This window comes from Elephas maximus, chromosome 5 (assembly GCF_024166365.1).
Source record: "Elephas maximus indicus isolate mEleMax1 chromosome 5, mEleMax1 primary haplotype, whole genome shotgun sequence".
Classification (NCBI taxonomy): Eukaryota; Metazoa; Chordata; class Mammalia; order Proboscidea; family Elephantidae; genus Elephas; species Elephas maximus.
The window spans coordinates 53,111,310-53,136,712 of record NC_064823.1 but is presented as its reverse complement, the minus strand read 5'-3'; the positions used below and the strand labels follow the sequence as shown (position 1 = coordinate 53,136,712).

At 39.0% G+C, this 25,403-nt stretch overlaps 1 protein-coding gene across 7 annotated transcripts in view; it reads left to right on the top strand.

Annotated features, from left to right (window-relative positions):
• Positions 1 to 9,786: 9,786 nt before the first annotated feature.
• LOC126076929 (secretory immunoglobulin A-binding protein EsiB-like) overlaps positions 9,787 to 25,403 on the top strand; it is a 48,426-nt gene continuing 32,809 nt past the window's right edge. For 3 of the 7 annotated variants that reach the window (XR_007517623.1, XM_049885635.1, XM_049885640.1), the window contains exon 1: positions 9,787 to 10,097. Coding sequence is in view for 4 of the 7 variants with exons in the window: in XM_049885635.1 (XP_049741592.1) it covers positions 9,987 to 10,097 (111 nt within the window). In the remaining 3 variants the exon portion in view is untranslated. Of the gene's footprint in view, positions 10,098 to 15,942; positions 16,891 to 25,403 lie in introns of all 7 variants that reach the window. The other 4 variants (XM_049885637.1, XM_049885639.1, XM_049885638.1 and 1 more) reach the window with 3 other exon arrangements.

The window sequence follows — 25,403 nt, the reverse complement described above, 5'->3', positions numbered from 1 at the left end:
TAGTGAGTCGGACAATGTTCTATGATGATCCGTAAGATTTTCATTGGCAACTTTTCAGAACCAGATTACCAGATCCTTCTTCCTCGACTATCTTAGTGTAAAAGCTCTGCTGAAACCTGTCCACTGTAGGTGATCCTGCTGGCGTTTGAAATACCGGCGGCCTAGCTTCCAGCATCCCCCCCATAGCAAGCCACCGTAGTACAACAAGCCAACAGATGGGTGGTGGGTAAACTATAGAAAGCTCTACAAATCCAAGGTATTTTTTATTATATCTAACTCTGACCAAAAAGCCTCACTTTTGATTTTTAACTTACTGAGACATTTGGCAAATTCTGTTGGGCTCAAGCACCTCAGAATTAAAATGAGGATGGTTGCTGAGATTTTGCAAGGAAAGAATAGCTTGAGTAAATAATATCAACTTTTATGAAGGATGTTTTCTGGAATTTCAGCCTTAAAAGTTTTGAAATAGATTGGCCTCTAAGACGTTTGACTCTTTCCTCCGAGCCTCCTTTGCGCTGTCCCTTTTTAGATTCCTACTGCATTCCACCGTGTGTGTTGCATTGTCATTACTTACACATATGTTTCTACCCTATGGCATACTAGAATTAAGAAAAGGACATATCCTACTCGCCTTCATTTTCTTTGGGGATTTCCTTGCTCGCCCCTTACTGGGAAAGGGGTCATTGTAGACATTGTTGACTTTAGGACATTTGAATGTGAATGAGCAAAGTAACCACATGATGGCAGCATGTTAAAGGAATAAAGAATTGCTCACTTGGAGCCATCCTTTTAATTTTCAAAAGCCTGTAGGAACAAAGAGGAAAACCTCATATCTACCTACTTAGTGAATCCTTTATTCTAGTCAGCTCATACAGATGCGAGAATTGAGGTTAAACTACTCCCTTTCAGATCTCAGAAACAATAAAGGAGTAAGAGAACAGAGAGTTCCACATTTTGGGATCTCAAGCTGGAGCCAGACAACCTGACTGTGACTCATCTTTCAAGCTGGGTGCTTTTTGCTAACAACTATAGGAACTATTTGGTGGTGAATTACATGGAGAAGAACGGTAATTTATAGATAGTGTTTACATTTAATGTCTAATAGTTATACAAGATGTTTTTGGTTGCTCTGCTAATTAAAAAGATCTCAGTTATATACGTGTGTGTTATGTATTTCTGAATGAAGCACCAAAACGTTGCAATAATTTAAAACCCCCCTTGCCTTGTCACCTGTGACTAAGGGCTTTTTTTTCCCCCCTACTAGTGAAACAAATTAGTCAATATTTGTTGAAAACTTCCTACGCATAGTAATTGCTTAGCAGGAAGAGAGAGAAAGACAGTCAGAGAGGTTCTTGTAATGGAAAAGTTTAGTTTCAGTTGTGATCCGTCGTTATTAACTCAGGGCCCCAAACAATCAGACATATTTTCTTTCACACTCTTGTGGTTCTGTTTTGTTTTGTATTGGCTTCATTCTCAGCCAGGATTTCTTCAGTGGTGACAAACATGGCCCCTGACAGTTCTAAGCTATTGATTTAGCAACTTCAACAAAAAGAGAGCGTCTCTTTCCCAGTGGTTTCAGCAAATGTTCTGAGGCTGGCTCCCATTGGGTCACTTACAAATTCTTGAGCCAATTACAGTGGTCAGGAGGAATGGTGTTTTCTGATTGCCGGGCCAGTCACAGGCACACTGCTGGAGCCACTTTTCTCCTTCCCAACCACATGGACTGGGAATGCAAGAAGAGAGGCCCGTCCCCCTCCCAAAATAAAATCAGGAGGCTATTACCAAAATAAGGGGAAGGGAATGCTAGACTGGCAGAAACAACAGTTGTCAGCTAAAAGAAATTTAAAAGATGCAATCCCTGCCCTCAAGAAGCTAATAAACTTGAATCATGAGCTGAAGAAATATCATTAACATTATGTTTGAAACTGTTCTAGAATTTTTTGAAATACTTAATTCATACAATCCTTACAAGAACCTTTTTGTTATTAGGTGTCATTGAGTTGATGCTGACTCATAGTGACCCCATATGACAGACTAGAACCCTCTCATAGGGTTTTCTAGGCTGTAATCTTTACGAGAACAGATTGCCAGGTCTTTGCTCCCTCAGAACCCTGGAGCCAGAGCTGACCACCAACCTTTTGGGTAGCAGCTGAGTGCTTAACTGTTATGCCACCAAGGCTCCTTAAGAACCTTTTAGGTCAGTCCTATTTTATAGATGAGGACAAAGAGATACATGGCCATTAAACTATTTGCTTAACTGCTGCTTCTTATGTCCAACATAGAACTTCAAACTTGAACTTCGTATTTATTTCCCAGGTGAAGTTGTTCTACCTATGTACAATGTTATGGAGTGCTTATGAGTGTTTAATGTGCATGGGTAGAAAATAAGTTTATATTATACGATCTAATATGTAAGACTCAAGCTGTATTTGATACAAGAAAAATCACCTTGCATGGGGTTTCTCAAATTGAAGTCTGCTTTCCTTATAATTTCCTAGGATGTTTGTTACAAATGCAAATTCCAGAGCTTCATACATCAGACCTCCTGAATTAGAGTCTTAAGAGATGCAGCCACAGGAATCAGTATTTTTAACAAGAAGAGCCTAGGGTGATTTTTATGCCCAGTGATGCTTAACAAGCATAAAAAATAATTTGGTCACGAAAGGGTTAAGAACCTCTGGCCTAGAATATTTCACTGGAAGCAGCCTTAGAGACCTGACATTTATAGTCCAGAAATCAGAGATCCACAAGATACTTCTCAGTTCCTCATTCAGATTTTGCCTCTTATTCTGGTCATCCTTCCTTTTTTGTTCTTTTTCCTACCCTCTAGGTTAAAATACTTATCAGTTAAGCTAAGAATTGTACCATCGTTAAAACTGAGTTGTGACATTTTAAAATTAATCAGCAAGTAAGAGTATTAGTTTTCATACCAAATAGCTTAAAATCTAAACTTAGGATTAAAAAGGACCTTAACTGAACAGTCTTTATTCAGATGAGGAAACTGATTCCCAGAAAAGTGAAGTGACGCACAGCCAGGCAATTAGTATTAAAGGCCATTTTGAAACCACTCATTTTCAAATGACTATTTCATTTGGGGAAATGGTCATAAAAGTCAGTTAGGATTTAGAATTAAAATTCAGTGTGGTTTGGTTTGGTTTTTGGTTTTAGTTACTTGTAATTGTGTGCACACTAGAGCATAGAATGCAATTTCAGAATCCTAAGCCATATTTTATGACTTGCCTTCATTAACGTTTACTGGGCATTTGCTATCTCTATACATATAGGAAGGAGGCCTGGTGGCCCAGTCATTAAGCACTTGGTTTCTAACTGAAAGGTCTGCAGTTCGAACCTACCCACGGAAGAAAAGACCTGGTGATCTGCTCCTGTAAAAATTACAGCTTAGAAAACCCTATGGGGCAGTTTTACTCTGTTATATAGGGTCACTGTGACTCAGAATTGACTCAATGGCACACCACCAATTACATCATACATGTAGGAGTCTCTGGGTGGGGCAAACATCTAAGCACTACACTACTAACCAAAAGGTTGGTAGTTCCAACCCACCCAAAGGTGCCTCAGAAGAAAGGCCTGCTATCTGCTTATGAGAGATAGTAGCTTTGAAAACCCTATGGAATGCAACTCCACAATTCTAGGAAGTAGGGCATTGTATGTCCATTTTAGAAATGAAGAAGCTAGGACATGCATACTCAAGTGTTTCTTAGAGAAATATTTTTCAAATTTTATGTGCATATATATCACCTAGAGGTCTAGTTAATACGTAAATTATGATTCAATGAGTCTGGATGGTTCTTGAGATTCTGCATTTTTTTTCTAAATTTTATTTATTATGTTGTCATTGAGATTACACATAGCAAAACATATACCACTTAAACAGTTTCTACATGTATAATTTAGTGACATTGATTCTTTGAGTTATGTAACCATTTTCACCCTCCTTTTCTGAGTTTTTCCTCCCTCATTAACATAAACTCGCTGCCCCCTAATCTTTCAGGTTGCTATTGTCAAATCAATCCCATATATATATAGTTTTTAAGAGAGCCAGTGGTGTCACTAGGGTTGGTGTCACCCTGTGCAGTAAGTCATGGTGTCACCCCTTCCCTATGGACCCCCTCCCATACCAGATCGTACAGCATTTTCCCCATTTCATGTTTTAAACTGTCAATTTCTCTATTTAGTTATCAGAGTTATATTATCAAAAATTATTATATGCGTAAGTTTATTATCAATTTTAAAACAGAAAAATATGTGATAAATATTATTGTAAATTGAGGTATTTTTTGGTTAAGATTTAACGATAATCTCAGAGCAATAGTGTCAGGGGTTAAGCTATCCTCCATGGCTCCAGTAAGTCTGGAGTCCAATGAGAATGTGAAATTATGTTCTGCATTTCCCAATTTTGATCATGACTCTGCTATGGAATCTTTGATTAAAACGTTCAGTAATGGTAGATGGGCATCACCCAGTTCTGTTCCCATGATAAAGGAGGCAGTTGTTCATGGAGGCAATAGGCCACATTTCGTATTCTCCTCCTTTTTACTAACTACCCTTCTTTCTCCGTTGCTCCAGGTGAATAGAGACCAATTGTTGTGACTTGGATGGCTGTTTGCAAGCTTTTAAGACCTCAGGCACTAGAACAAACTAGGAGAAAGAACAGGAACACTGAATACATTATTAGGCCAATGAAACCATGACCCTAAACCTCCAAACCAAGGAACCAAATCCCATGAGCTATTTGGTTGTACATAAGCAGCTTCAGCCATTACTCTTTTTTTCCTTTGTCTTTGTTTTAAGTATATCTATCACACAACTTTTGCTAATTCAGCTTTTTATAGGTGTACTACTTATTGACAGCACTTGCAATACTCGGCTGTACAACCTTACCCTTAATCAATGTGATTTTTCCATCACCATTAATCCCCTTTTTTTCTGCTCCCTCCCAACCCTGGGGACCACTAATAAATTTTGGTCTCTATACATTTGCCTTTTCTTGTCTTTTTATATAAGTGAGATCATCATCACAAAAAGAGATTCTGCATTTTTAACTAGCTCCCAGATGAAGGCTGAGACTACTGACAGGTAGATCATACATTGAGCAGCAAGGTCCTAGATCATGAAATAGTATGAGGCAGGCAGGCAGTCAGCATTTGAACCTAGGCTGCCAGACACCAAACTCACGCTCTTAATCCCTATCAGACAATGCCTTGACACTTTCTCTTTACTATATTGTAATTTTACATCCTACAGATAAAGGGCCACCATTCATCTGTCAGTTTTTTGTACTATTGTGGCTTGCAGTGATAATGGAAGATTTGTCACTGGTACTTCAAATACCAGCAGGGTCACCCTTGGTGGACAGTTTCAGCGGAGCTTCCAGACTAAGACAGACTAGGAAGAAGGACCTGGTGTTCTATTTCTGAAAAAAATGACCAGTAAAAACCTTATGAATAGCAGCAGAACGTTGTCTGATATAATGCCAGAAAAGGAACCCCTCACTTTCAAAGGTACTCAAAATGCAACTCATGAAGAGCTGCCTCCTTAGAGTCAACCTTAATGACGTGGATGGAGCCAAGCTTTCAGGACCTTCATTGCTGATGTGACATGACTCAAAATGAGAAGAAACTGCTGCAAACATGCATTAATAATTGAAATATGGGGTGTACGAAGTATCAATATAGGAAAATTGGAAGTCATCAAAAAATGAAATGGAATGCATGGATATATCGCTCATTAGTGAGCTGGAATGGACTGGTATTGACCATTTTGAATCACACAATCATATGGTCTACTATGCTGGGAATGACAAATTGAAGAGGAATAACATCACATTCATTGTCAAAAAGAATATTTCAAGATCTATCCTGAAGTACAATCCTGTGAACGATAGGATAATATACGTATGACTACAAGGAAGACCATTTAACACAACTATTATTCAAATTTACACACTAACCATTAAGGCCAAGATGTATTGATAATTACTGGTGATGGGAACGTGGAAGTAAGAAACAAAGAAGGAGGATCAGTAGTTGGAAAATACGGTCTTGGTGATAGAAAAAACACTGGAGATCGCACAATAAAATTTTGCACAACAAACAACTTCATTGCAAATGCCCCTTTCAACAACATAAACAACGACTATACACGTGGGCCTCATCAGATGAATACACAGGAATCAAACCGACTACTTCTCTGAGAAGAGACTATGAAGAAGCTCAATATCATCAGTCAGAACAAGGCCAGCGGCTGACTGCAGATCAGACCATCAATTACTCATATGCAAATTCAAGTTGAAGCTGAAGAAAACTACAGCAAGTTCACAAGAGCCAAAATATGACCTTAAGTATATCCCACCTGAATTTAGAGACCATCTCAAGATTAGATTTGATGCATTGAACACTAATGACTGAAGATCGAACGAGTTATAGAATGACACCAAGGACATCATACATGAAGAAAGCAAGAGGTCGTTAGAAAGACAGGAAAGAAAGAAAAGACTAAAATGGATGTCAGAAGAGACTTTGAAACTTTCTCTTGAATGTAGAGTAGCTAAAGTGAAAGGAAGAAATGATGAAGTGAAAGAGCCGAGCAGAAGATTTCAAAGGATAGCTTGAGAAGACAAAGTAAAGTATTATAATGACATGTGCAAAGACCTGGAGTTAGAAAACCACAAGGGTAGAACATGCTAGACATTTCGCCAGCTAAAAGAACTGAAGAAAAAATTCAAGGCTCGAGTTGCAACATTGAAGGATTCTATGGGAAAAATACTGAAAGATGCAGGAACTATCAAGAGAAGATGGAAGGAATATACAGAGTCACTGTACCAAAAAGAATTGGTCAATGTTCAACCATTTCAGGAGGTAGCATATGATCAAGAACCAATGGTACTGAAGGAAGAAGTCCAAGCTGCACTGAAGGCACTAGTGAAAACAAGTCTCAAGGGACTGACAGAATACCAATTGAGGTGTTTCAACAAACAGATGCAGCGCTGGTGGTGCTCACCCATCTATGCCAAGAAATTTGGAGGATAGCTGCCTGGCCAACCAACTGGAAGCAATCCATCTTTGTGCCCATTCCAAAGAAAGGTGATCCAACAGAATGCAGAAATTATAGAACAATACCATTAATATCACACACAAGTAAAATTTTGCTGAAGATCATTCACAAGAGGCTGCACCAGTACATTGACAGGGAACTGCCAGAACTTCAAGCCTAATTCAGAAGTACACATGGAATGAGGATATCATTGCTGATGTCAGATAGATCATGGATGAAGACAGATAATACCAGATGCTTACCTGTTTATTAACTATGCAAAGACATTTGATGGTGTGGATTATAGCAAATTACAGACAACACTGGGAAGAATGGGAATCCCAGAACACTTAATTGTGCCTATGAGGCAGTGGTTGGAAAAGCACAAGTGGATACTGTGTGGCTTAAAGTCGGGGACGGTGTGCATTAGTGTTGTATCCTTTCACCATACTTATTCAATCTGTATGCTGAACAAATAACCGAGAAGCTGGACTATATGAAGAAGAATGCAGTATCAGGATTGGAGGAAGAGTCATTAACAGCCTGTGTTATGTAGGTGACACAACCTTACTTACTGCAAGTGAAGAGGACTTGAAGCACTTCTAAGGAAGGTCAGAGACTATAGGCTTCAGAATGGATTACACCTCAACAGAAAGAAAACAAAAATCGTCACAACTGGACCAATAAGCAACATTATGATAAATGGAGAATATATTGAAGTTGTCAAGGACTTCATTTTACTTGCATCCACAATTAACACCAATGGAAACAGTAGTCAAGAAATCAAAAGACACATTGCATTGGGCAAATCTGCTGCAAAAGACTTCTTTAAAGTGTTAAAAAGTAAAGATGTTACTTTGAGGACTTAGATGCACCTGACCCAAGTCATGGTATTTTCAATTGCCTCATATGCATGCAAGAGCTGGATAATGAATAAAGAAGACCAAAGAAGAACTGATGCCTTTTAATTACAGTGTTGGCAAAGAATATCGAATATACTGCCAAAAGAACAAACAAATCTGTCTTGGAAGAAGTACAGCCAGAATGCTCCTTAGAATCGACGATGGTGAGACTTTGGCTCACCTACTTTGGACATATTATCAGAAGGTACCAGTCCCTGGAGAAGGACATCATGCTTGGTAAAGTAGAGGGTCACCAAAAAAGAGGAAGACCCTTGAACAGCTGGATTGACAGAGTAGCTGCAATGATGGGCTCAAGCAAAGCTATGATTGTGAGGGTGGCATAGGACCAGGAAATTTCATTCTGTTGTACATAGAGTTGCTATGAGTCAGAATAGACTTGTGGCACCTAACAACAACAAAAACAACAGATAAAGGAAGGAACCTTGGCTGTGCAGTGATTAAGCACTTGGCTGCCAACCAAAAGAAGATTGGTGGTCGAACCTACCAGCTGCTCTGCAGGAGAAAGGTGTAGCAGTCTGCTTCTTTAAAGGTTACAGCCTTGGAAACCCTGTGGGGGCAGTTTTACTGCGTCCTATAGGGTCGCTATGAGTTGGAATGACTCCAAGTCAAGGGGTTTGGTTTTGGTTACAGATAGAGGAGTGAGGCCAATCATTGTTGCATGCACATTCATGATGCAACTTTACCCTTGAGGGTTACCCAGGGAAACAAAGCACTAAAAGAAAAATCAAAAACAAATAACAAAACTGTTGCAGTCAAGTGGATTCGGACTCATAGTGACCCTATAGGACAGAGTAGAACTGCCCCATAGGGTTTTCAAGGATGTAACCTTTATGAAAGTCAACTGCCACATCCTTCTTTCCCGGGGTGGCTGGTGGTTTCCAACCGCAGACCATTACGTTAGCAGCCCAGTGCTTAACCACTGCTCCGCCAGAGTTCCTTACAAAGAATTACTGGAAGTTTTATTGTTACCCCAGCGTATCTATTCTACATCTGACTCTTCTGGGCCCACTGCTCCCAGGAGGGAAGATACAACTGACAGTGACAGCTGTAACTTCGCTTATCTTTTTGAGTCACTGGTGTTCTCTTGCTCAGAATGGTGTCATTCAATTCTGATATACCCACCTCCCCAATATATATGTTTAAAATATATACTTCATATGTATATAATTATGTAGAAATATTTTATACATGTATATAAAATCTAACTATGTTTTATGTTTGCTTCCAGTTTTCTACCTTGCCTCACTTTGCTTCCTACTTCACAGTTCATTTTCTCCTGATTTGTTTCTTTGTCCTAAACTTTTTTTTTGGGGGGGGTCCAAAAACACTTTTTCTTTTACTATAACAATTTTGGGAATCCTGGTGACGTAGTGGTTACAAGCTACGTCTGCTAACCAAAAAAGGTCGGCAGTTCTGCTCTGTCGTATAGAATCACTGAGTCGGAATCGACTCAAAGGCAATGGATTTGATTTTTTTTTTTTTTTTTTTAACAGCAATTTTAACAGTTACTGAAAAACATGAAGATTAATACGGTATGACTTCGGTAAAAAGAGTCCTGACTTAAGGACTTCCTTTCCACTTTTAGTTTTCTTCAGGTGAGGTGGTTTGACTGACTTCGTTGTTCAGAGAGACAAAAGGAAATAAATCTAGATGTTCAGTATAAAAAGAGCTAATGACAAAGCTATTTTTTGGGAAAGGGCCTTTTTGTATTTCCTATGTGATAGTTTGTGTCTGTTTGATATCGCTATCCTCCGGTTCTTATCTTTAAAAGACAGCTGCTTTACCTCAGACATAAATCAGAAAAGGAAAACCTGCTAACCACGAGAAGCCTTGGCCTTGCAGGAAGGATGAAAGGGAATAGAAACTGAGGAAAGCAGGAGGAAAGAATAAAGGTCCCCTGGAGAGTTCACTCAGGGCCAAACACAACACACAAAAGTCCTCGACCATTTTGGGGAACACAGACCAACTGAACTGAGAATACAAGAAGGAAAGAAAAAGCTGAAGCTCCTGATGCCTGAACAGCGGAAAGGAAGAACCCAGGCAAGTCACAGTCATGCCTCAGGAGAAAATCTGCCCCGGAAGTACAAGGTACACACTTTGGATTTATGGAATAAATGGGAGGTAAGTGTTCAATTCCAGAACAAGGGGCAGAATTGGGAAAAAAGGAGGAATGTTACTCATTGTGACGGGCAGATTAACCAGTCAACTCGGTATGCCCCAGCTTACATTGAACAAAGTTCGCAAGGGCTTAATTGTATTCATTTGCTAGTCTGCGGTGAGCAGTTTCACATGGGTTTCCGCATATCGTTGACGTCGTGGGGGACAGGTGAAATAGTGCACTGCAGATTGGTGGGAAGGCACAATTGGGCCCGTGCATAGGTTGTTTATTGGATAACCTGGCCCTGACTGTAAATCATAGTTGCAAAAAGTAGCAACTACGCTGTTTTCCCACAATGCTCCAGATTTAGGAGTTTGCAAAAAAAAAAAAAAAAACAAACCCACTGCCGTCAAGTCGATTCCGACTCATAGCGACCCTACAGAACGGGGTAGAACTGCCCCATACAGTTTCCAAGGAGCGCCTGGTGGATTTGAACTGCCGACCTTTTGGTTAGCAGCCGTAGCATTTTTAGGAGTTTATAGGGAGATATTTCAGTTTTCCTGGAAAAAAAATATTGAAGATAGATTTTCTCAAGGTTATAATACATCAAACAATTCTCAAAAATCTTATAGTACACACAAATTCAGACTTCCTGAATTAACCAGTTAATTTATTTAAAAACAAAACGACCTGCAAAAAAATTTGCTACAATTTAGTCAAAATAGTTAATTGACCCCAAATAACTACGTTTACATTTTTTCCCTTTTTTTTTTTTTTTGTTTGTTTGTTTAGTCAGCTGCTTTAGAATCACATCAGCACAGCCTGAGCTATACAAACAGCTGGAAGATTATAGGGCTGGCATCAACTTCAATTAATATTTCTGCCTTTTCTAGAAATAAAGTTTGGTATTGAAAATTTAAAGTTTTTAAACATTGAAATTCTGTGTGAGAAGAATAAAAATGTAGTGTCAAGCTTGATTAGTAGTGTTCTCAGCTCACTCATATTTTATCATACTCTTAACCTGCGATATTCATTTGAATACAGGAAGTAAAGGTGATGGGGGCTGTGGAGGTGTTGGTAGGGGGAATTTAAGCAGTTTTGTGATAGCCAAGGGAAAAAAAATTCATTTATTGATAGATGAAAAAGTGCAAATTAATTCTTATTTTAGACATCTATTGTAGCCAGAAATACAACTTCAGGAAATGCAATGCCAGTCTTGATATATATATTACTCCCTATAACTCCATTTAATTACATCACTCTACCTTTCTGCATTTCCTTTCTCTTACTCGATGACGCATGGACACTACCTACCTGATATCCCCCAAAGAAATAAAACTGGAAGGACTTTAGGGAACAGAAAATTCTGTACCCAGCTCCTCAGCTGGGAATACACACACGCACACACACACCAGAAACCAAAGGATGTTGTTAGGGAGAAGCGGTGTTGTGCTCAAAAAGCGAAAAGGATATAGAATGTATTAATACAGAATCTCAGTTTCTACAAGATATTTTTGAACAGAAACTATTGCAGTTGCTGTGCTAATAGTCAACACTGACATCTGAGTGAGAACAATTACATGAAAATGAAAAAAAAATACAAGGCTATAAATATATCCAGTTCATCCTCGCACACATTATTTTTTAAGAAAAATGATATATGTATATGGTACATTTTCAAAAGTTATACAATAACAAGAAAGCCCCCTACCACTCTTAACCTCCACCCACCCCATTCTTTGTGGCAACCACTATTATTATTATTTTGTATATTCTTCCAGAGATATTACATGGAAATTTTTAAGCTCTCCCTTCTAACCCTCAGTTGAAACTTGAGAGAGTCCACTTTCCACTGACTTAGAACAGCAACTCCAGTCTTTGATTCAGATCTGAAAATAACTTCTATTTATCAGCCCAGTTAATTGAGAACTTTCTGGATATGCCAGTAATGGTGCCAAGCCCTCCTTAGAAAAGAGTTCTTACCTCTAGCCAACAAGATAAATAGCTGACTCCTAGGAAGCTGTCCTTTCTTAATGGGCTCTATTTCATTACCTAGTAATTACAGCTGAATGCAAATATAAATGTAAAATGAATGTGATTTCCTTTTGCAGGCTGAATGATATGGGTGGCCCTGGATTGTGAGAGGAGATTGTTTTCTGTTGTTATATTCAAGGTTTCTTATCTGTTTTGGGTGAATTATCACCAGCCACATGAAAATACAAGGATTAAAAAAAGGCAGAAAGCTACACATCTCCCTCCTGGGTAGAGTGCTGATAAATTTATATGACTATCTCATCTGTATAAAATGGCAATTATTAATAATTCAGCAATAGATCTTTTGAGTTCTAAGAGCTTTAAAGTTGATGATGCCTCTAAAATACCTACAATTTGCAACAACTTAAAACTTACCAGGAAAGTATCACAGAAAGTCCCCCACAAAAGATTTGAGATCCTTATGGTGCCAGAGTTTTCTTTTGTTTTGGCATTTATAGCAGAATTAACTGAATGACAACACTGTGTTAGTTCTCATTGCTCTAAGTGCAGGATTAAATTGGAACAATTGTGACGCAAAGCATGATAACACTGTTTTCATTTCCCCCTCACACCTAAATTGGTCTGTGTAGCTGCCCCAAGAGGAGCTCTGGTGGCGAAATGGTTAAGAGCTTAGGCTGCTAACCAAAAGGTCTGCAGTTCGAATCTACCAGCCACTCCTTGGAAATCCTATGGAGCAGTTCTACTCTGTCCTATATGGTTGTTATGAGTCGAAATCAACTCTATGGGACACAACAGCAGCCCAAGAAAGGTCCCCTGAGTGGTGCAAATATTATGCTAGGCTACTAATCAAAAGGTTAATAGTTCAAACTCACCCAATGGTTCTTGGAAGAGAAGTCCTGGTGGTCTGCTTCCTTACAGATTACAGCCCAGAAAACTCTATGCAGCTCAGTTCTATTCTGTAAGTCATCTCAACGGTAATGGGTTTGTGTTTTGGGGTTTAGCAGGCCAAGGTGTGTATTGCTTGATGTCAAATGGGGCTCTGCAGCTAGCAGCTCCTTTTAATTTTGGCAGATAGATATACAATGATAGCAATTAAGATGAGAAGGTCACATCTTAGAAAGAATTCTAATAGTATTGTGAACTACGAGTTATGATACCCTTAGTACATGCCAGCAGGAAGCCATAAGTGTCTAAATCTGTTCAATACTTACTTTCATAGATTAACCATCTAAAAGATGTTAATTTGTCATTATTTTTAACTTAAATTTTGAATTTTTGAATACAAAGAATCATTTTTTTTTTTACATTTTAAACTAAATTTTTATTTTAAAGTTATGTGTATATGTAGTTTAAAAAGTCAAGTATTTTACAAGGCTTATAGTTTTTCTTTTTTTTAAAACAGCAATCTCCTGTCCTTTCTTTCCTGTGATTATTGCTCATCAAAGAAAAAACATTTTCAAAATTTTTAGCTCTTTTCCCTGGTGTTTACCACCATATTTCTAAAAACACGCACTTATTTATTTATTTTTTCAATTTAAGATACCATCTATTGAGTCCCTATTTCTTACCCCTCCCTCACATCCTTACCCTCTCCTTCTCATCTCAATGTAGCTACAGCTGCATTTTTTGGCTAAGAATTTTCATTACGGCCCTTTAAGTATTACTTGCAGCTGGCTCATATATAGTAAATTTTAATTACATTTACTCCTATAACTTTGTTATTCCTGGAATAATTCTCTAGTTATTGTATCTTTTTGTTCCCCTGTATTCTCTCTCTTGTTTCCTACCAACTTAGGGGGTTTCATGAGACAGCATACACAAATATGTATGTTTATATATTTAGCACAAGTCTCACAGTTGTGAAGGGGCTGAAGTTCTGCAGAACTGGCCCCTAAAAACTAGTAGATAATCAGATTATAAAAGGCCAGTGATTAAACAGGTAACTAAAACAGGATTATTTTTTTAATTATTCAAATATGAAATAATCACACATGAAATTTCTGTGAGGTACCTGAGCAAATACCTATTAAATAGTCTAGAAATGCATCCACAGAGCTTAGGTCAGAGAAATGATTTAAATTCCCAAGAGAGAGGAAGGAAAACAAAACAAACCTTCACCTAGTCTCTAACGTAAAAAAAAAAAAAAAAAATTATTAAGCAGGTCTCAAAAATCAGTGGCTCTCTCGTAGCCAAAAGAGAGCCCAACAAAACCAAACAGAAACATTTCCTTTTATATACTGACCTGACTTAAAAAATGCCATAGTCACTAGCATTTACTTTTTCATTTATAGATAAGAAAAGAAAAAACCATTTTTTTTTTCCTGTTGAGACTCAATTTTCTTTAATCTCTTTCCCATATAATTATAATTCATGGAATAGTCCTGAATTACTACTCTCGTAACTGTTTAGCTCCTGTTTAGCTAAAAGTGGTTTTCAGCATTCCTAGTATTTTCCCTTTTACTCTACTGAAGTTAATTAGAACTAGTCTGTTCAACACATTGGCACACACGTGGATTACAGTCACTGTTAGTAGCGTGTTGTTCCAACATGAAGACCAAATCGTTCAATCAAGAAGTATTTGCAGAGTGTGTCCAATTACTATTGGGATTAACACTTGAAGGAAGATTAAATACGTATGATAGTAGAGGAGACTGAGGGCAGTAATAGATGGAATAAGGCGCAAGCTCAGTTAAAGAAGCCACAGACTCCCCCATTATCTTATAATTTACTTAAGATGATATCTTCCCTCCCATTTACCTATCCGTTGATTATTTATGAATCTTCAATAATACAAAAAAGGATCTCAAGGCTTTGAGTGAAGGGTTAACACCCAGCTTGGGGGAATCTAGGCCTGCTTAGGAATGACCTCCACATCTATCTTCTCCCAGTACTGTTTCCTTGGAAACTAGAGTTAAGATAAAATGTGGAATGTTGTGTCTATTTTAATTTATTTACCCTTGGTCTGTGGAATCACACCGGGGCTGGGGGTTCTGTGATTTGGTGCATAGGCCCGAGGCTGACAGGATTACTGTTATTAGGTGCCATCGAGTCAGTTGTGATTCATAGCAACACTTTTACAAAAGAATGAAGCACCTCCTGGTCCTGTGCCATCCTCAGAATTGCTATGTTCAAGCCTGTTGTTGCAGCCACCGTATCAATCCATCTTGTTGAGGGTCTTCCTCTTTTTTGCCGATGCTCTACTTTACCAAGCACGACGTCCGTCTCTGGCAACGGATCCCCCCTGATAAAATGTCCAAAGTATGTGAGACAAAATTTCACCATCCTTGCTTCTAAGGAGAATTTTGGCTGTATTTCTTCCAAGACAGATTTATTCATTCTTCTGGCAGTCCACGGTGTATGGAATATTTTTCTCCAACACTGCAATTCGAAGGCATCAATTCTTCTTTGGTCTTCCTTATTCCTTGTCCAGCTCTTACATGCATATGAGGCGGCTGAAAAAAACCATGGCTTGGGTCAGGCGCGCCTTAGTCCTCAAAGTGACGTCTCAGGTTTTTAACACTTTAAAGAGGTCTTTTGCAGCAGATTTGCTCAATGTAATATGTCCTTTGATTTCTTGGCTGCTGCTTCCATGGGCATTGATTGTGGATCTAAGTAAAATGAAATTCTTGACAACTTCAATATTTTCTCCATTTATCATGATGTTGCTTATTGGTCCAGTTGTGAGGATTTTTGTTTTCTTTATGTTGAGGAAGCATCAAAAGAAGATGGAAGGAATACGTAGAGTCATTGTACCAAAAATAATTGGTTGACATTCAACCATTTCAGGAAGTAACATATGATCAGGAACTGATGGTATTGAAGGAAGAAGTACAACCTTAAAAAAAAAATTTTTTTTTCTTTTTTTTGCTGAAGGGAACAGCAAAAAACAAGGCTCCAGGAATTGATGGAATACCAATCGAGATGTATAAACAAATGGATACTGCGCTAGAGGTGCTCACTTGTGTACGTAAAGAAATTTGGAAGACAGCTTCCTGGCCAAGCGACTGGAAGATAGCCATTTCTGTGCCCATTCCAAAGAAAGGTGATCCAACAGAATGTGGAAATTATCAAACAGTATCATCATTATCACAAGCAAGTAAAATTTTGCTGAAAATCATTCAAAAATAGTTGCAGCAGTCCATTGACAGGGAAGTGCTGGAAATTCAATTCAGATTCAGAAGAGGATGTGGAACGAGGGTTATTATTGCTGATGTCAGATGGATCTTGGATGAAAGCAGAGAATATCAGAAAGATATTCACCTATGTTTTATTGAATATGCAAAGGCATTCACTGTATGGATTGTAACAAATTATGGGTAACATTGCAGAGAATGGAATTCCAGAACCCTGAATTGTGCTCATGCAGAACCTGTACATAGACCAAGAGGCAGTCATTTGAAAAGAACAAGAAAATACTATGTGGTTTAAAGCTAGAAAATGTGTGCATCAGGATGGTATCATTTCACCATACTTATTCAATCTGTATGCTGAGCAAATATTCCAAACACTGGACTACATAAAGAAGAATGGCATCAGGATTGGAGAAAGACTCATTAACAACCTGCGTTACAAGATGACACAACCTTGCTTGCAGAAAGTGAAGAAGACTTGAAGAACTTACTGATGAAGATCAAACACTACAATCTTCAGCATGGATTGCACATCAACATAAAGAAAGGCTGATGTGACTACAATAGTTTAAAAGATAGGTGGGGAGTGGGGGCTGTTGCTTCCCTGTGACTTGTTGACCTCACACGCCGTGGCTCCTCTCTGCCGCAGCCCCACATGTTGTGGGTGAAGGAATGGCTTCTGGGTTTCTCGGTGAGATGAGGATTCTGTACCTACGGCCCTACTGTATCTCCTGTCCTGTTCCCTTCTATGAAGCAAGCAAACATAGTAGTAGATTACAGTGTATTTGCATCTCGTGAATCTGATTGTCAGTTTGGAGTAGTAGCAGCCACTGCAGCAATGCAAAGGCAAATTTAAAACTGTTACCTTGGCTTCTTTCTATTTATTTATTTATTTTAGTAGGTTTATGTTATTTAGGTTTGGTAATTTAGCAATTTATCTTATATTTCTATATTGCTCAATAAAATTTGAATGGCCTGAGTCAGTTCTGTTTAAGAATTGTAGCTAAGGACAAATCAGAGACAATCAGTCAATTCAGTAAATTAGGTTCAAGTTCTGCTCCACTCAAACCCACTCTGTGCATTTATTCCAGTATTTGCAGCACCGCAGTACATGAAACAGCTGGGCAATAGGGGTACAAAGATAACGAAACGTCCTTTTCTTTGTGGACCTTACAAATGTGTGTGTGTGTTATTATTAGTATTACAGCAGAGGTGAGTACCTGTTGCTATGGAAGAAAAGTATAATCATCTAACCCAGACTTGAAGACTGAGGTCACACTTGCTGTGGTATGTAGAATGAATTAGAGAGGTCAGGACTGGTGCCTTCAGATGAGCTAAGAGCCTGCTAATGGTGCTAATTCAGGTGAAATGGTGGTGGTAAGTCAGGCGACAGTGGGGAAAGAGAAAAGTGGGTATTTGACAGACATGAAACTGGAAGCAAACCAAACCCATTGTTGTTGAGTCTATTCTGACTCATGGCAACCGCATGTATTCCAGAGTAGAACTGCTCCAGAAGGCTTGATTTGCTGTCATTGCTACAGAAGCAGATTGCCAGGCCTTTCTTCTGCAGTGCTGCTGGGTAGGTTCAAACTGTGAATCTTTAAGTTAGTAGCTGAGTACCAACCGTTTGTCCCACCCAAGGACTTTGAGAGACATTAGAAGTCAGCTTAGACAGGATTTTGGATTAGTTGAATGCAGGGGAAGTGAGGAGGGGTGAGTTGTGAAGGAGAATTTATCAAATCTAATAAATTCAATAAATGTTGGATTTCATTTTGGACATGTTGAATTTTATGTGCCTGTGGAAAATTCAAGTGGGGATTTGAATCAGGAGCTCAGGAGGGACATCTGGTTTGAAAATAGAGTTTGTTTGTGATTCACATATAGGTGGTCTCTGAATCTTGTGAATTGCAGGAGGGAAGTGTGCTGATGAAAGGGGAGGTCAGAAGCTATTTGATCATGAATCCAAACAGAAGATGTTTGACCATGGACATTTAAAGGGTGGCAAGAAAAGAATATCTCACATACATCAAAAGAAGAGAGGGTTCAAGAAATAAACACTTAGCATCATCAAATGTCAGCTTACATTTACACAGAGCTTTAGTTTTTTTTTTTTTTAATAACTTTTATTAAGTTTCAAGTGAACGTTTACAAATCCAATCAGTCTGTCACATATAAGTTTACATACATCTCACTCCCTACTCCCACTTGCTCTCCCCCTCTTGAGTCAGCCCTTTCAGTCTCTCCTTTCCTGACAATTTTGCCGGCTTCCCTCTCTCTCTATCCTCCCATCCCCCCTCCAGACAAGAGTTGCCAACACAATCTCGAGTGTCCACCTGATATCATTAGCTCACTCTTCATCAGCGTCTCTCTCCCACCCGCTAACCAGTCCCTTTCATTTCTGATGAGTTGTCTTCGGGGATGGTTCCTGTCCTGTGCCAACAGAAGGTCTGGGGACCATGGCCGCCGGGATTCCTCTAGTCTCAGTCAGACCATTAAGGCTGGTCTTTTTATGAGAATTTGGGGTCTGCATCCCACTGATCTCCTGCTCCCTCAGGGGTCCTCTGCTATGCTCCCTGTCAGGGCAGTCATCGACTGTGGCCGGGCACCAACTAGTTCTTCTGGTCTCAGGATGATGTAGGTCTCTGGTTCATGTGGCCCTTTCTGTCTCTTGGGCTCTTAGTTGTCGTGTGGCCTTGGTGTTCTTCATTTTCCTTTGCTCCAGGTGGGTTGAGACCAATTGCTGCATCTTAGATGGCCGCTTGTTAGCATTTAAGACCCCAGACGCCACATTTCAAAGCGGGATGCAGAATGATTTCATAATAGAATTATTTTGCCAATTGACTTAGAAGTCCCCGCAAACCATGTTCCCCAGACCCCCGCGCCGGCTCCGCTGACCTTTGAAGCATTCATTTTATCCCGGAAACTTCTTTGCTTTTGGTCCAGTCCAATTGAGCTGACCTTCCATGTATTGAGTGTTGTCTTTCCCTTCACCTAAAGCAGTTCTTATCTACTGATTAATCAATAAAAAACCCTCTCCCACCCTCCCTCCCTCCCCGCCTCGTAACCACAAAAGTATGTGTTCTTCTCAGTTTATACTCTTTCTCAAGATCTTATAATAGTGGTCTTATACAATATTTGTCCTTTTGCCTCTGACTAATTTCGCTCAGCATAATGCCTTCCAGGTTCCTCCATGTTATGAAATGTTTCAGAGATTCGTCACTGTTCTTTATCGATGCGTAGTATTCCATTGTGTGAATATACCACAATTTATTTACCCATTCATCCGTTGATGGACACCTTGGTTGCTTCCAACTTTTTGCTATTGTAAACAGTGCTGCAATAAACATGGGTGTGCATATATCTGTTTGTATGAAGGCTCTTGTATCTCTAGGGTGTATTCCTAGGAGTGGGATTTCTGGGTTGTATGGTAGTTCTATTTCTAACTGTTTAAGATAACGCCAGATAGATTTCCAAAGTGGTTGTACCATTTTACTTTCCCACCAGCAGTGTATGAGAGTTCCAATCTCTCCGCAGCCTCTCCAACATTTATTCTTTTGTGTTTTTTGGATTAATGCCAGTCTTGCTGGTGTGAGATGGAATCTCATGGTAGTTTTAATTTGCATTTCTCTAATGGCTAATGATCGAGAGCATTTTCTCATGTATCTGTTGGCTGCCTGAATATCTTCTTTAGTGAAATGTGTGTTCATATCCTTTGCCCACTTCTTGATTGGGTTGTTTGTCTTTTTGTGGTTGAGTTTTGACAGAATCATGTAGATTTTAGAGATCAGGCGCTGGTCGGAGATGTCATAGCTGAAAATTCTTTCCCAGTCTGTAGGTGGTCTTTTTACTCTTTTGGAGAAGTCTTTAGATGAGCATAGGTGTTTGATTTTTAGGAGCTCCCAGTTATCGGGTTTCTCTTCATCATTTTTGGTAATGTTTTGTATTCTGTTTATACCTTGTATTAGGGCTCCTAGGGTTGTCCCAATTTTTTCTTCCATGATCTTTATCGTTTTAGTCTTTATGTTTAGGTCTTTGATCCACTTGGAGTTAGTTTTTGTGCATGGTGTGAGGTATGGGTCCTGTTTCATTTTTTTGCAAATGGATATCCAGTTATGCCAGCACCATTTGTTAAAAAGGCTATCTTTTCCCCAGTTAATTGACACTGGTCCTTTGTCAAATATCAGCTGCTCATACGTGGATGGATCTATGTCTGGGTTCTCAATTCTGTTCCATTGGTCTATGTGTCTGTTGTTGTACCAATACCAGGCTGTTTTGACTACTGTGGCTGTATAATAGGTTCTGAAGTCGGGTAAGGTGAGGCCTCCCACTTTCTTCTTCTTTTTCAGTAGTGCTTTGCTTATCCAGGGCTTCTTTCCCTTCCATATGAAATTGGTGATTTGTTTCTCTATCCCCTTAAAATATGACATTGGAATTTGGATCGGAAGTGCGTTAAATGTATAGATGGCTTTTGGTAGAATAGACATTTTTACTATGTTAAGTCTTCCTATCCATGAGCAGGGTATGTTTTTCCACTTAAGTATGTCCTTTTGAATTTCTTGTAGTAGATCTTTGTAGTTTTCTTTGTATAGGTCTTTTACATCCTTGGTAAGATTTATTCCTAAGTATCTTATCTTCTTGGGGGCTACTGTGAATGGAATTGATTTGGTTATTTCCTCTTCGGTGTTCTTTTTGTTGATGTAGAGGAATTCGAGTGATTTTTGTATGTTTATTTTATAACCTGAGACTCTGCCAAACTCCTCTATTAGTTTCAGTAGTTTTCTGGAGGATTCCTTAGGGTTTTCTGTGTATATAATCATGTCATCTGCAAATAGTGATAACTTTACTTCTTCCTTGCCAATCCGGATACCTTTTATTTCTTTGTCTAGCCTAATTGCCCTGGCTAAGACTTCCAACACGATGTTGAATAAGAGCGGTGATAAAGGGCATCCTTGTCTGGTTCCCGTTCTCAAGGGAAATGCTTTCAGGTTCTCTCCATTTAGAGTGATATTGGCTGTTGGCTTTGCATAGATGCCCTTTATTATGTTGAGGAATTTCCCTTCAATTCCTATTTTGGTAAGAGTTTTTATCATGAATGGGTGTTGGACTTTGTCAAATGCCTTTTCTGCATCAATTGATAAGATCATGTGGTTTTTGTCTTTTGTTTTATTTATGTGATGGATTACATTAATGGTTTTTCTGATATTAAACCAGCCTTGCATACCTGGTATAAATCCCACTTGATCAGGGGGAATTATTTTTTTGATGTGTTGTTGGATTCTATTGGCTAGAATTTTGTTGAGGATTTTTGCATCAATGTTCATGAGGGATATAGGTCTATAATTTTCTTTTTTTGTAATGTCTTTACCTGGTTTTGGTATCAGGGAGATGGTGGCTTCATAGAATGAGTTGGGTAGTATTCCGTCATTTTCTATGCTTTGGAATACCTTTAGTAGTAGTGGTGTTAACTCTTCTCTGAAAGTTTGGTAGAACTCTGCAGTGAAGCCGTCCGGGCCAGGGCTTTTTTTTGTTGGGAGTTTTTTGATTACCGTTTCAATCTCTTTTTTTGTTATGGGTCTATTTAGTTGTTCTACTTCTGAATGTGTTAGTTTAGGTAGGTAGTGTTTTTCCAGGAATTCATCCATTTCTTCTAGGTTTTCAAATTTGTTAGAGTACAATTTTTCATAATAATCTGAAATGATTCTTTTAATTTCATTTGGTTCTGTTGTGATGTGGTCCTTCTCATTTCTTATTCGGGTTATTTGTTTCCTTTCCTGTATTTCTTTAGTCAGTCTAGCCAATGGTTTATCAATTTCGTTAATTTTTTCAAAGAACCAGCTTTTGGCTTTGTTAATTCTTTTGATTGTTTTTCTGTTCTCTAATTCATTTAGTTCAGCTCTAATTTTTATTATTTGTTTTCTTCTGGTGCCTGATGGATTCTTCTGTTGCTCACTTTCTATTTGTTCAAGTTGTCGGGACAGTTCTCTGATTTTGGCTCTTTCTTCTTTTTGTATGTGTGCATTTATTGATATAAATTGGCCTCTGAGCACTGCTTTTGCTGTGTCCCAGAGGTTTTGATAGGAAGTATTTTCATTCTCATTGCTTTCTATGAATTTCCTTATTCCCTCCTTGATGTCTTCTATAACCCAGTCTTTTTTCTGGAGGGTATTGTTCATTTTCCAAGTATTTGATTTCTTTTCCCTCGTTTTTCTGTTATTGATCTCTAGTTTTATTGCCCTGTGGTCTGAGAAGATGCTTTGTAATATTTCGATGTTTTGGACTCTGCAAAGGTTTGTTTTATGACCTAATATGTGGTCTATTCTAGAGAATGTTCCATGTGCGCTAGAAAAAAAAGTATATTTTGCAGCAGTTGGGTGGAGAGTTCTGTATAAGTCATGAGGTCAAGTTGGTTGATTGTTGTAATTAGATCTTCCGTGTCTCTGTTGAGCTTCTTACTGGATGTCCTGTCCTTCTCCGAAAGTGGTGTGTTGAAGTCTCCTACTATAATTGTGGAGGTATCTATCTCACTTTTCAATTCTGTTAAAATTTGATTTATGTATCTTGCAGCCCTGTCATTGGGTGCATATATATTTAATATGGTTATGTCTTCCTGCTCAATTGTCCCTTTTATCATTATATAGTGTCCTTCTTTATCCTTTGTGGTGGATTTAAGTCTAAAGTCTATTTTGTCAGAAATTAATATTGCCACTCCTCTTCTTTTTTGCTTATTGTTTGCTTGATATACTTTTTTTCATCCTTTGAGTTTTAGTTTGTTTGTGTCTCTAAGTCTAAGGTGTGTCTCTTGTAGGCAGCATATAGATGGATCGTGTTTCTTTATCCAGTCTGTGACTCTCTGTCTCTTTATTGGTGCATTTAGTCCATTTACATTCAGGGTAATTACAGATAAATAAGTTTTTAGTGCTGTCATTTTGATGCCTTTTTATGTGTGTTGTTGACAATTTCATTTTTCCACATACTTTTTTGTGCTGAGGTGTTTTTCTTAGTAAATTGTGAGATCCTCATTTTCATAGTGCTTGACTTTATGTTAGTTGAGTCGTTACGTTTTTCTTGGTTTTTATCTTGAGTTATAGAGTTGTTATACCTTTTTGTGGTTACCTTATTATTTACCCCTATTTTTCTAAGTAAAAACCTAACTTGTATTGTTCTATATCGCCTTGTATCACTCTCCATATGGCAGTTCAATGCCTCCTGTATTTAGTCCCTCTTTTTGATTATTGTGATCTTTTACCTATTGACTTCCATGATTCCCTGTTATGTGTATTTTTTTTTTTTTTAATTAATCTTAATTTGTTTGTTTTTGTGATTTCCCTATTTGAGTTGATATCAGGACGTTCTGTTTTGTGACCTTGTGTTGTGCTGATATCTGATATTATTGGTTCTCTGACCGAACAATATCCTTTAGTATTTCTTGTAGCTTTGGTTTGGTTTTTGCAAATTCTCTAAACTTGTGTTTGTCTGTAAATATCTTAATTTCGCCTTCATATTTCAGAGAGAGTTTTGCTGGATATATGATCCTTGGCTGGCAGTTTTTCTCCTTCAGTGTTCTGTATATGTCGTCCCATTCCCTTCTTGCCTGCATGGTTTCTGCTGAGTAGTCAGAACATATTCTTATTGATTCTCCCTTGAAGGAAACCTTTCTTTTCTCCTGGCTGCTTTTAAAATTTTCTGTTTATCTTTGGTTTTTGTGAGTTTGATGACAATATGTCTTGGTGTTTTTCTTTTTGGATCAATCTTAAATGGGGTTCGATGAGCATCTTGGATAGATATCCTTTTGTCTTTCATGATGTCAGGGAAGTTTTCTGTCAGGAGTTCTTCAACTATTTTCTCTGTATTTTCTGTCCTCCCTCCCTGTTCTGGGACTCCAATCACCCGCAGGTTATCCTTCTTGCTAGAGTCCCACATAATTCTTAGGGTTTCTTCATTTTTTTAAATTCTTTTATCTGATTTTTTTTCAGCTATGTTGGTGTTGATTCCCTGGTCCTCCAGATGTCCCAGTCTGCATTCTAATTGCTCGAGTCTGCTCCTCTGACTTCCTATTGCGTTGTCTAATTCTGTAATTTTATTGTTAATCTTTTGGATTTCTACATGTTGTCTCTCTATGGATTCTTGCAACTTATTAATTTTTCCACTATGTTCTTGAATAATCTTTTTGAGTTCTTCAACAGTTTTATCAGTGTGTTCCTTGGCTTTTTCTGCAGTTATCCTAATTTCATTTGTGATATCATTAAGCATTCTGTAAATTAGTTTTTTATATTCTGTATCTGATAATTCCAGGATTGTATCTTCATTTGGGAAAGATTTTGATTCTTTTGTTTGGGGGGTTGGAGAAGCTGTCATGGTCTGCTTCTTTAAGTGGTTTGATATGGATTGTTGTCTCCGAGCCATCACTGGGAAACTAGTTTTTCCAGAAAATCCGCTAAAAAAAAAATGCAGTCAGATCCCTATCAGAGTTCTCCCTCTGGCTCAGGCTATTCAGATGTTAATGAAGCCGCCTGGGGAGGGTGGGGGAGGGAACAGAGAGATAGGAGAGTAGCACCTCAGAATATAGCCAGAGTTGCTTGTCTTGCTTGGAATGACTATTATATCTGAGATTCCCATGGGCGCGTCGCCTATGTGTGCTGGCTGTGTGGAGATTGCCCCCGGGGGGTCTGGCCCGCTGGAGTCACGGTCAGATCCTCCGCTTCCAGCCCCACGCCCAGCGTCAAGGTTCCCCTACTGGGACGGTGCACTCTCGACTCCAAAATCAGTCGCTGCCTCCCGGGGACTTCTCGTTCCTCCAGCCGCGTGGCCGTGCTGCTCCCGCGAATCAGTTGGGCCTCCTCCTGGGGTTAGTTCAGATGGGTGGAGCAGCTCCTCGTGCTTGTGCCGTAACCGAGTGTCCCGGCTGGGATGCTGTTCTCCCCGCTCCAATGCCAGTCGCTGCCTCCCGGGGACTTCTCCTACCGGCTGCGTCCCACGCTGCCTGCGCGACCTGGCTGGTCCCCTTCCCGGGGTTCGTTCAGGGGGGTGGAGCAGCTCTCTGTGCTTGTGCCGTACCTGACTGGTACGCTGGCTCCAGGCTCTGGAAACAATCGCTGCTTCCCCGTATTAGTTCGTTTTCCGTCTCTTTATCTGTGTTTGTTGTTCAGGGTTTGTAGATTGTTATGTATGTGATCGATTCACTTGTTTTTCCGTGTCTTTGTTGTA